The sequence below is a fragment of the Rana temporaria genome, chromosome 1 (assembly GCF_905171775.1).
Source record: "Rana temporaria chromosome 1, aRanTem1.1, whole genome shotgun sequence".
Taxonomy (NCBI): Eukaryota; Metazoa; Chordata; class Amphibia; order Anura; family Ranidae; genus Rana; species Rana temporaria.
The window spans coordinates 442,781,007-442,793,670 of record NC_053489.1 but is presented as its reverse complement, the minus strand read 5'-3'; the positions used below and the strand labels follow the sequence as shown (position 1 = coordinate 442,793,670).

The window sequence follows — 12,664 nt, the reverse complement described above, 5'->3', positions numbered from 1 at the left end:
ACCTTAATCACCCGCAGAACCTGTGTAATTTATATGTGTTTGGTGTTAAAGGGTTGTGTTAAAGCGACTCTGATGTGAAGAGTGAAGTCTGATGTGATGGAGGGACTCTGATGTGATGGAGGGACTCTGATGTGAAAGGGAGACTCTAATGTGATGGGGGGGGGGCTTTGATGTGAAGAGGGACCCTAATGTGTTGGAGAGGCTCTGATGTGAAGAGTGGAGTCTAATGTAATGGGGGACTTTGGTGTGATGGGGGACTTTGGTGTGAATGGGAGACTCTGATTGGGGGGGGGGGCTTTGATGTGAAAAGAGACTCTAATATGTTGGAGGGGCTCTGATGTGAAGAGTGAAGTCTAACATGATGGGGGGACTCTGATGTGATGGGGGACTTTGGTTTGAATAGGAGACTCTGATGTGAGAGGGGGGGGGGGGTGCTTTGATGTGAAAAGAGACTCTAATATGTTGGAGGGGCTCTGATGTCAAGAGTGAAGTCTAACATGATGGAGGGACTTTGATGTGATGGAGGGACTTTGATGTGATGGGGGACTTTGGTGTGAATGGGAGACTCTGATGGGGGGGGGTGCTTTGATGTGAAAAGAGACTCTAATATGTTGGAGGGGCTCTGATGCGAAGAGTGAAGTCTAACATGATGGAGGGACTCTGATGTGATGGGGGACTTTGGTGTGAATGGGAGATTCTGATGGGGGAGGGGGGGTGCTTTGATGTGAAAAGAGACTCTAATATGTTGGAGGGGCTCTGATGTGAAGAGTGAAGTCTAACATGATGGAGGGACTCTGATGTGAAGAGTGAAGTCTAACATGATGGAGGGACTCTGATGTGAAGAGTGGAGTCTAATGTGATGGGGGACTTTGGTGTGAATGAGAGACTCTGATTGGGGGGGGGGGGGAGATTTGATGTAAAAATGGACTCTTATGTGTTGAAGGGCCTCTGATGTGAAGAGTGAAGTCTAATATGATGGGGGGACTCTGATGTGAAGAGTTAAATCTAATATGATGGGGGATCTCTGATGTGAAGAGTGAAGTCTAATATGATGGGGGAACTCTGATGTGAAGATTAAAGTCTAATATGATGGGGGATCTCTGATGTGAAGAGTGGAGTCTAATATGATGGGGGAACTCTGTTGTGAAGAGTGAAGGCTAATATGATGGGGGGACTCTGATGTGAAGAGTTAAATCTAATATGATGGGGGATCTCTGATGTGAAGATTGAAGTCTAATATGATGGGGGATCTCTGATGTGAAGAGTGGAGTCTAATATGATGGGGGGGACTCTGATGTGAAGAGTGAAGTCTAATATGATGGGGGGACTCTGATGTGAAGAGTGGAGTCTAATATGATGGGGGGACTCTGATGTGAAGAGTGGAGTCTAATATGATGGGGGATCTCTGATGTGAAGAGTGAAGTCTAATATGATGGGGGGGGGGGGGGGCTGTCAAGAGGGACTCTAATGTGTTGAAGGAACTCTGATGTGAAGAGTGAAGGCTAATATGATGGGGGGGACTCTGATGTGAAGATTGAAGTATAATATGATGGGGGAACTCTGATGTGAAGAGTGAAGTATAATATGATGGGGGAACTCTGATGTGAAGAGTGAAGTCTAATATGATGGGGGACTCTGATGTGAAAAGTGGAGTCAAATATGATAAGGGGAACTCTGATGTGAAGAGTGAAGTCTAATATGATGGGGGGACTCTGATGTGAAGAGTGGAGTATAATATGATGGGGGACTCTGATGTGAAGAGTGGAGTCTAATATGATAGGGGGGACTCTGATGTGAAGAGTGAAGGCTAATATGATGGGGGGGGGACTCGGATGTGAAGAGTGGAGTCTAATATGATGGGGGGACTCTGATGTGAAGAGTGGAGTCTAATATGATGGGGGGACTCTGATGTGAAGAGTGAAGTCTATTATAATGGGCAAACTCTGATGTGAAGAGTGGAGTCTAATATGATGGGGGACTCTGATGTGAAGAGTAGAGTCTAATATGATGGGGGACTCTGATGTGAAGAGTGGAGTCTAATATGATGGGGGATCTCTGCTGTGAAGAGTAAAGGCTAATATGATGGGGGGGACTCTGATGTGAAGAGTGAAGTCTAATATGATGGGGGAACTCTGATGTGAAGAGTGGAGTCTAATATGATGGGGGGACTCTGATGTGAAGAGTGGAGTCTAATATGATGGGGGGACTCTGATGTGAAGAGTGGAGTCTAATATGATGGGGGGACTCTGATGTGAAGAGTGGAGTCTAATATGATGGGGGGGCTGTCAAGAGGGACTCTAATGTGTTGAAGGGGCTCTGATGTGAACAGTGGAGTCTAATGTGATGGGGGGGGGGTCTTAATATGAAGAGGGGCTCTGATGTGAAGAGTGGAGTCTAATATGATGGGGGAACTCTGATGTGAAGAGTGGAGTCTAATATGATGGGGGGACTCTGATGTGAAGAGTGGAGTATATTATGATGGATGGGCTCTGATGTGAAGAGTAGAGTCTAATGAGATGGAGGTACTTTGATGTGAAGGAGAGACTCTAAGGTGATGGGGGGCTATGACGTGAAGAGGGACTCTACTGTGATTGGGGGGGGGGGGGGGCTTTGGTGTGATGGGAGGGGCTCTGGTGTGAAGAGTGGAGACAGTTGTGTGCATTGTCCCAGGCTCAGGTTTCCCATTGATAAGTAGCATTTATGTGTTTTTTTTCATTCCAGACGGGGTGGCTGAAGATTTTGAATACCGTATTTATCGGTGTATACCGCGCACTATTTTGCCCTGAAAATCAGGGCAAAATCGTGGGTGCGCGATATACGCCGATACCCGCTTTCCCGCCACGAGTTTTGAATACTGCGCCGGCATATACCGAGCGCAGTACACTCGTATAACTTCGGGCAGTCTCGGCGCCTCTCGCACTGACGTCCTGAGCGTTCAGGACGTCAGCGCAACAGTTGCCGAGCCTGTTCGACGTTACACGAGTGTACTGCGCTCGGTATATGCCGGCGCAGTATTCAAAACTCGTGGCGGGAAACGAGCGGGGAGGACGCGAGGACGCCGGACCAGCCAAAGACGGACGCCCGACCCGCCGAAGAGGACACCCGAAGCCGCAGAAGGACGCGGACCCGACGAGGCCGCCGATGAACGCCGCGCAAGACACCAAAACTGTAAGTACAAAAAAACATTTTTTCCACAGGAATTCGGGCCACTTTGGGGGTGCGCGGTATACGCGGGAGCGCGTTATACCGCAATAAATACGGTAATTTGAACGGGTGCTACAACTGAAGAGGGATTGAGAAACTCTGCCCTACATAAAAGGGATTCTATGCAGCTCTCTCGGCTCCCTCGGCTCTCTGCCTCCTCATTGGCTCGGATTTGTACAGCAGCGGGAGTCAATGCTTGTCCATGCATTTTTATCAATTATCTTTTATGTTACAGAATCAATAGACAGGAATACACAGATAGGACGGAAACAAAAAGTCTGGATGACTCCGCAGTTATCAAACCTCCTTGGGCAATAACAGAATACGAGTTTAGAAATGTGTCGATTTCAAGATACATTTAAAGGGAAAGAAACCTTTTGACAGTTCGAATGTTATACAATGTTATAAAAATCTTTCTTCTGTGTAGCTTGTAATTACAAATGAACGTGGGATAAAGCTTATACATGTAGGCTTCTGCTTCTTCCTAGGCAAACTGACTGGGCTTTTGGATCCATGACCCCATCACAAGTGACACCCCTTCCCTGCCTGGATATACAGTATTTCACATTTTTGTAAATATTTTCTTCTATCTTTCCATGTGACAACACTGAAGAAATGACACTTTGCTACAATGTAAAGTGAGTGAGTGTACAGCTTGTATAACAGTGTACATTTGCTGCCCCCTCAAAATAACAACACACAGCCATTCATGTCTAAACCACTGGCAACAAAAGTAAGTACACCCCATAAGTCCAAATTGGGCCCAATTAGCCATTTTCCCTCCCCGGTGTCATGTGACTCGTTGGTGTTACAAGGTCTCAGGTGTGAATAGCTAACAGGTTGCGGTACATTTGGTGTTAATCGCTCTTACTCTCTCATACTGATCACTGGAAGTTTAACATGGGTGGCAAAGAACCCAAGATCTGAAAAAAAGAATTGTTGCTCTACATAAAGATTGCCTAGGTATTAACAAGATTGCCAAGACCCTGAAACTGAGCTGCAGCACGGTGGCCAAGACCATACAGCGGTTTAACAGGACAGGTTCCACTCAGAACAGGCATCGCCATGGTCAACCAAAGAAGTTGCTCAGCATCATATACAGAGGTTGTCTTTGGGAAATAGCTGTATGAGTGCTGCCAGCATTGCTGCAGAGGTTGAAGGGGGGGGGGGGGGTCAGCCTGTCAGTGGTCAGACCACACGCTGCATTAAATTGGTCTGCAGAAGGAAGCCTCCTCTAAAGATGATGAACAACAAAGCCCACAAACAATTTGCTGAAGACAAGCAGACTAAAGACATGGATTACTGGAACCATGTCCTGTGGATAAACGTATTTGGTTCAGATGGTGACAAGTGTGTGTGGCGGCAACCAGGTGAGGCATACAAAGACAAGTGTGTCTTGCTTTCAGTCAAGCATGGTGGTGGGAGTGCCATGGTCTGGGGCTGCATGAGTGCTAACGGCACTGGGGAGCTACAGTTCATTGAGGGAACCATGAATGCCAACATGTACTGTGACATACTGAAGCAGAGCATGATCCCCTCCCTTCAGAGACTGGGCCGCAGGGCAGTATTCCAACATGATAACAACCTCAAGGACACCTCCAAGACGACCACTGCCTTGCTAAAGAAGCTGAGGATAAAGGTGATGGACTGGCCAAGCACGTCTCCAGACCTAAACCCTATTGAGCATCTGTAGGGCATCCTCAAACAGAAGGTGGAGGAGCGGCAAGGTCTCTAACATCCACCAGCTTTGTGATGTTGTAATAGAGGAGTGGAAGAGGACTCCAGTGACAACCTGTGAAGCTCTGGTGAACTCCATGCCCAAGAGGGTTAAGGCAGTGGTGGAAAAAAATGGTGGCCACACAAAATATTGACACTTTGTGCCCAATTTGGACATTTTCACTTAGGAGTGTACTCACTTTTGTTGCCAGTGGTTTTTGAGGGGACAGCAAATGTACACTGTTATACAAGCTGTACACTCACTACTTTACATTGTAGAAAAGTGTCATTTCTTCAGTGTTGTCACATGAAAAGATATAATAAAATATTTACAAAAATTTGAGGGGCACACTAACTTTTGTGAGATACTGTATATATTTTTTAATAACTCAGGTGACATGACAGGTCCTCTTCTTCTCTCAAACTTCTCCAGTGGTGCGCAGCTACAGAGAGCGACGCTTGAGGTCACCACCTCAAGGAGGCTCACTGCAACAATACACTATGAATGAAGGGTGTCATGATGATGCCCCAATGACACCCTACATCCAAATTATGTCCTCAGTCTTCTAAAAGCGGGGGGTTCACCCAAAAAAAAAAAATGTAACATTACATTTAGGCGAGTCGTAAGAATGACAATCGGCTGTTTTTTTTTTAAATCCTCGCCGTACATACCGTTTTATATATATATATGTTCACCGCGGCTTCCGGCTATAATCTGCGGGACTGGGCGTTCCTAATTGATTGACATGCTTCCGACCGTCGCATACAGCGCGTCACGAGTTGCCGAAAGAAGCCGGACTGCGAGTCGGCTCTATACGGCGCCTGCGCACCGACGTTCGGCTTCTTTCGGCAACTTGTGACGCGCTGTATGCGACGGTCGGAAGCATGTCAATCAATTAGGAACGCCCAGTCCCGCAGATTATACCCGGAAGCCGCGGTGAACATATATATATAACGGTATGTACAGCAAGGATTTAAAAAAAAACAGCCAATTGTCATTCTAACAACTCGCCTGAATGTAATGTTAAAACATTTTTTTTTGGGTGAACCCCCGCTTTAAAGTAGTTGTAAACCCCCCAAAAAACCTGCAAGACAAAGGCATAATGAACTAGTATGCAGGCGGACTCGGCATGTAGAACCCCTATTTTCAGGGGAGATCAGCTCCTGTATTTCTCTCATGATACTTGTATAATTTTAGTGATGCCGCTGTCTGTCCATGTGCCACATTTACCAAGAAACATGTCAGCCAGTGCCCAGAGAAGCATGCTAATAAGAGGCAGCAAAGCCGCGCAGTGCAGATAACATACAGGTATCTGCTCTTTCTCTACAGACTATAACACAGACAGTTTACCTACCAGTATCTAATACCCATTTATATGTTCTGCTGAGATGGGCAGAAACTTGCAATAGGTGTCAGCAGGACATAACTGCAATGATAATGGGGCAGATGTCTCGCCCCCATCTATAGCTACCCTGATGAGAACTTACCCTAAGGGTGAATAGTGCAGACATTATCAAGCACCCTCTAACATTTATGACCAGCGTGACTGGTTAAATTTATGGGTAGCTTCAGCTGGTCATATAAAGTGAGTAGGAAATAAAGTAATGTGTGGTGTAACAACAGGACGTGAGTCAGTTGAATATGCATGGTGGGTGGGAAGATGAATTAGGTGATGTGTAAGGCAATATTGAGGATAAGCCTAGGTTCACACTGCTGCGAATTCCAAATCGTGGTAAAATGCGATTTCGCGGCTGCGATTTTGCCGCGATTTTGCCGCGATTTGGGACGCAATTTAATGTAAATCGCGGCCCGAAATCGCAAAAAGTAGTACAGGAACTACTTTTTGAAATCGCAGATGCGGCGTCGCACTGATTAGGACAGTGCCATTGCCGACAATTGCCGCCGATTTGAGATGCGATTTGACATGTCAAATCGCATCTCAAATCGTTCCAAATCGTACCCAGTGTGAACCAGGGCTAAGTGTTAACAAGCAATAGCCCTGGAGACGGGGGCTGGGTGTGACAAATGCATTTGATTTGCAGATGAGGTGGGGGAAACCTCAGCATGTGGCCTGAAAAACATCTTGAAACACAGACTTTTTAATTTAAGGAGTATTGACCTTTTGACCAGTTTTTTTAATCAATAAAGCATAGGTAAAAAGTCTTAAAAAGATCAAAATGCATTTAATTTTATTGATCCGTCACTGAACAGATGACAGCATACACAGTACATTTTTGATAGACATGTAAAATATAAACTTGTGTAAAAAACATTTTGTAGAGCTTTATGACCATCTGCATAGGTTTGGACCTGAAACCAGCATTGCAGCGATTGTCATTGACCAAGTGCAGAAAAATAGTATGTTGCATTGGAAAGAAAATCAGTCACTTCTAATTTTCAGGACGTTAGGGTGGATTGTGAGCCCATTAATTTCAGTGGTGTGACCACGGTCTGCCTTCTGACCAGAACTCGGCCTGCTATTCTACTTACTGCTCGTTTCCATGGTTGCTGACTTCAGCTTATCCTTCAACTAGTTTCTGCACCGTTCCTGTGTTCATACCAGATGTTGATCCAATCGGCATCCTGTCTTCCGCTGGACTACTCTGCGACTCTGATCTGTGGTGCCAACCTTCTTCTCCCCTGTTGTCTGTCTTCCAGAGCACCTTGCAGCCAAGTCACCTTCAGAAAATGTCACTGTATCTCAATATTGGACATTTAGCACCCATGGCACTCTGTGCCCTCTCACCCCCTGTCTACCATTCTAGGGGTGTTTGGACCAGAGGTGTAAAGGGGGCCTTGCTACTTGGGCCTCTAACCAGGTACTTGATAGTAGCCTATGGTTAGCCAAACCAGGTACTTGATGTAGCCTACTGTTGCTAACCTCCTGGAAATGCTAGGTGTCTGGCGGTCTCTGGCTTAAGTGTTTTTCCTAAGTACTGTTCTGGAACAAGCAGATAGCAACTGAAGCAAGTATGAAAACAGAATGCCTGATCTTCATACTTATTTTAGGTCTGTGACTCACAGTCATGCTCCCTCCCCATCATAACACCTATTCCAACCAGGGCCACCATCAGGGTGGTACAGGCAGTAACACCTGTAAGGGGTCCGGAGGTCCCCAGATGGCAACCCCCCCCTTTTTCTTTATTATGTATTTTTTTATTAAAGGCCACTTTTTTAGGGGTCCGGAGGTCTTTTTTTTTTTATTTCTTTAACAATAATTATATATATATATATATACAGTATATATATATATATATATATATATATATATATATATATAAAAATAAAGGGCTCAGAGGTCTCCAGGGCCCTAGATGGCAACCCCCCTTTTTTTTTATAAGAATTTTTTTTTATATTATTGTATTTCTTTATATATATATATATATATATATATATATATATATATATATTAAAGGGCTCAAAGGTCCCCATGTGGCAAACCCCTTTTTTTATGTTTATTTTTTTAATTTTGGTTAATTAAAAATAAAAAAAATATATAAACAAAAATAAAAAATAAACATTTATAAAAAAAAAAGGGGTTTGCCACATGGGGCCCTGTGGACCTTTGAGCCCTTTAATATATATATATATATATATATATATATATATATATATATATATATATATTTTGTTTGTTTTTATTAAAGGACTCAAAGGTTCCCAGGGCCCCATGTGGCAAACCCCTTTTTTTTTATATAAATGTTTATTTTTTATTTTTGTTTATATATATTTTTTATTTTTAATTAACCAAAATGTGGCAAACCCCTTTTTTTACACCTTTGAGGATAGTTAAGTATGAGCGTGTTCATGTTGTACAATAACCCTAAAACAAGTTAATATTCAAACCAGACAGAGGACAGCTGATGTGACTGAAAGAACATGGTCAGTTTATTATGCTTTCTTCATGGGTGGATGCTGAGCCAGACCGGTACCAAGTGTTCCCTGCCGTAGATGCGCCTCTGGATTCTGTCGGAATTTCTCTTCTGGAAGGCACAGCATCATTTTTACACAATATTTTGTCAAGAAACTGAAAGAAAAAAATATATTCTGTTCTGATACATGAAAAAAAAAAAAACATGACGATCTTTCTTAAAAGCAATAGCATAGGCCCATTCAAACCACTCAGGTCTGTTGTGGTGCGCTAAATGCATTCACGTTATGTTGTGCTTGACTGTACATTGCTTTAAATTAGAAGTCCAGGCTAGAACCAGGCATCCCCTTCTACTGTGTCCCCTTAAATACATTTGGTATATATTTTTTTAAAACTCACTGTGTTATTAATTGTTGTATAGTCCTTCCAGCCGCAGCCCGAGGCTGAGCGTGTCATCCCTCCCGCCCCCCCCCCTGTAGTTATGCCTCCTGGGAGATCTATCCCAGGATTCAATGCTGGTCCGGGGCTTTATCTGTACTAGTTGCTATGGGGCTCGCCCTCCTCGTCAAGCTCCGCTCCATCTCCCTTTCCCAGCAATTCTCCGCCTCTGCCCGCCCCCTCGAGTTTCCTGTCCATGCATACCAAGCGCACATTCGAGGTGTGTTAGTGGGGTGGGTGGCATGTTTACCATCTCTCCGCCTCCGCCCCCGCCCGCTCGAGACAATGTTTCCTACTACATTATCTCGAGCGGGCGGGGGCGGAGGCGGAGAGATGGTAAACATGCCGCCCACCCCACTAACACACCTCGATTGTGTGTATATATATATATATATATATATATATATATATATATATATATATATATATATTGCCGGGTTCCTGCAGGGAGGAGAGGTTTGCATAGATAACTTCCTCCAACACTGCCGTTGCTATGGAAACCTGACCTAAAACCTATTACACTGTTTGTGCAGTACTGAGCATGTGCGAGATCTGCAAGCATGAAATCCAGGAAGTAATACAGTCTGGCTTCATATGCCCACACTTAAGATGGCCACGTCCTAATGCTAGTTTATAAACTTTCAAAATGCGGACCTTAGTTTACAGACTAACTTTACTAGAATACATTAAGCTTGTGTAATATAAGGGTATTTTTATTTAAAAAAGTGTCACTTTGGCCAGAACTCCACTTTAAAAATAGCTTCCACCCACATTTTAACTCCTATTCTAACTACACTGAAAAAGGAAAATGCACATACTTGCCCATTCTCAGACAAAGCAAAAATTGTGAAGAAAGCCCTGTACCACAGGAAAATAATTATGATGCCATTCCTTGCTAAAAGCAATATATTTAATAAACAAGGGCATACAGAGGCAAGGGATGGCTGCAAGTGGCATCACCAACCCAATGGAAATACCTGAAAGTGGGAGCTGTAAGATTGACAGGGTGGCTCCTGGTATTCCGGTCAATCAGCTTGGGCTGTCATAACCTATTCTCAGGATGCTCTGGTCCAGTCATGTTATCTCAGTGGCCAGCTTCAGGGGAGAGAATAGAGCACCGCCACCAACAATGGCTGGAATGCCTAGGGTGGTGACATCACCTATAGGCTTACTATGGGTCATTCATTATCAGCTGTTGCTTCTCTCCACTTTTTAACCTTTGTTGTTAGGCACAACTCTGAACTCTAGTTCCACCTAGGTTGCTGTACTTGTATTGTGGTTTAGCTTCCCATGGGCCTTACTATTTGGTACCTACCTCCCCGGCCTTGAATCGGTTTACACCATTGTTCCGGCTTTCCAAGGGTAAATGGGAAATGAGCTAGTTAACCAAGAGTTCTAAAAGTATACAGCACCTCTAACACAACTTTTTCAAAGTCTACGCACATCTACAAATATACCAAACCTACATTATCCTACCATACAAATCTGGGACTGAACATGTCTATACAGACTCTACCAAAAAAAAAAAAGCCAAATGCATTGGGCACGCTGGGAAGTTGCCCGGGGGCCCCACTTGCCTGGGGGGCCCCCCATCGGCTGCCCAGTGACCCCAGTAAAAAATGGTGGAGAGCGGCGGGTCAGAACTGTAGAACTGTATCGTGTCTACAGTCTCTGAGGGAGAGTCTGGAGAGGAGTCAAGAGTGGGAGCGTCGCCAGGATGGGGGTCATGGGAGAAGTCAGACACGAGGAGACTGTAGGATAAAACCAGAGCAGCCAAGCTGGAGCCATCTGACTGAGCCTTGCATGGTGCACCTTAGAGGAGGTCAGTGATAGCACCGCCAGGCCAGTCTAAGGGGCAGGTGGTTGCTGATGTAAGGGGGGAGTGAATACAAAAATATTAGTGACCCCCCCCCTTTACCTTAGTGTATTTACTCTACGGAAGGTGGTCTCTGGTCACCAGAGTGCCCCACACATCAGAGTTCCTGGTGTTCCCCTTTACTTTAGAGTCTGCAGGATTCCCCCTTACAGTGCAAGGGGGAAATCAGTCTTAGGACCCTGATGTAAGTGGGAACTCTGATGTAAAGAGAAAGCAGTGGACTCTGATATAAGGTGGTCTCTGGTCACCAGAGCCCCCCTCCACATCAGAGTTCCCCATTACATCATGATCTGCAGCGTTCCCCTTTACATAAGAGTTCCCTTTCACTGTAAGGGGGAATCCTGCAGACTCTGATGTAAGAGGAAACTCTGAGCAGGCTGGGTTATAGTAACCTAACCTTCAATGTCAATGAAGACATTTGTAAAACTGTAATTTTAGGTACTTTTTTTGCAGTGCCGGTAAAAAAATGTGGTTCTGCCAGTAAATTTCATAATTTTTGTCAGTAAATTCTTGTGCGTGATTGTGTAGACAGGGCCCCAGTGCACTGTATTGCCCGGGGGCCTATAATGCTCTTAAGATGGCACTGGATTAATCAAACTAAATATAATGCAAACAGTAAAAAACAATAAGTGTACACAATAAATATCTATATAAGAAATCAATCAATAAAGTCCATATAATTCCATAAATTCACCTGTGGAATTTATACATGAACATATTTTTTTTGTGAAGAAACTTGCATGTGAAGTTATAATAAACTTTAATTTAAAAGTACAGTAGTTCTAAAGCCTAAGGTAAAAAACCTGAACCCCATCGCGATCCAGCGATGTGCATGAGAGCTGCGGCTCTCCTAGCTTTGCCCCTTCTCCCTGGGCAGATCAATAGCAGCCGGAGCCGTTGGCTCCTGCTCCTGTCAATCAACTGCAGTGATGAGGGAACGGTACCGAGTCTTTTTCAAAAGACGCAGCAACGGGGCTCAAGAGTGAGCCCACACAAGTGCCTCCATGGGAATCGGTTTTCTACTGGGGGCACTAGCAAGAGAGGAGGAGTCCGGAGCACCAGTAAGGGACCCAAGAAGAGGAGGGCAAGGTAATATAGGCATATTTGTTATTAAAGAAAAACAATATTTATTTTACAACCACTTTAAGCACTTTATATACATGATATAATCTGGACACTTTCAGGCTGATCATGTGCCCACAAGCATCAGTCATGGAGGCTTGTTAGGGGAAATAATGTTTGGACAAGTTAGAATGCTTTGTGCAAAAGCTTTTCACTCTGACCACTGACAAGTCGATGCCGAAGGAATCCACAGTATCCCACCCTCATCCTCCATATTGTACAGTGGAACCTCGGTTTAAGAGTAACTTGGTTTGAGAACGTTTTGATTTGTGAGCAACTTTTTTTTGACTCGCAAGACGAGCAGAATTCAAGCTAAATAGGCCTGCAGTACCTCGTTTGGCCTGAGCTACGGGTGCAGAAGCCAAGCAGAGCCGAAAACAGGCCTGCAGTACCTCATCTGGCCTGAGGTACGGGGGCGCAGGAGCCGAGAAAAGCC

General features: G+C 44.6%; 1 protein-coding gene across 2 annotated transcripts in view; it reads right to left on the bottom strand.

Annotated features, from left to right (window-relative positions):
- Window positions 1–8,785: 8,785 nt before the first annotated feature.
- Window positions 8,786–12,664, bottom strand: part of LOC120915913 (protein FAM47E-like) — a 46,033-nt gene continuing 42,154 nt past the window's right edge. For both annotated transcript variants that reach the window (XM_040326752.1, XM_040326761.1), the window contains exon 9: window positions 8,786–8,948. In XM_040326752.1, the coding sequence (XP_040182686.1) occupies window positions 8,805–8,948 (144 nt within the window). In that variant the 3' untranslated portion in view covers window positions 8,786–8,804. The remainder of the gene's footprint in view (window positions 8,949–12,664) is intronic.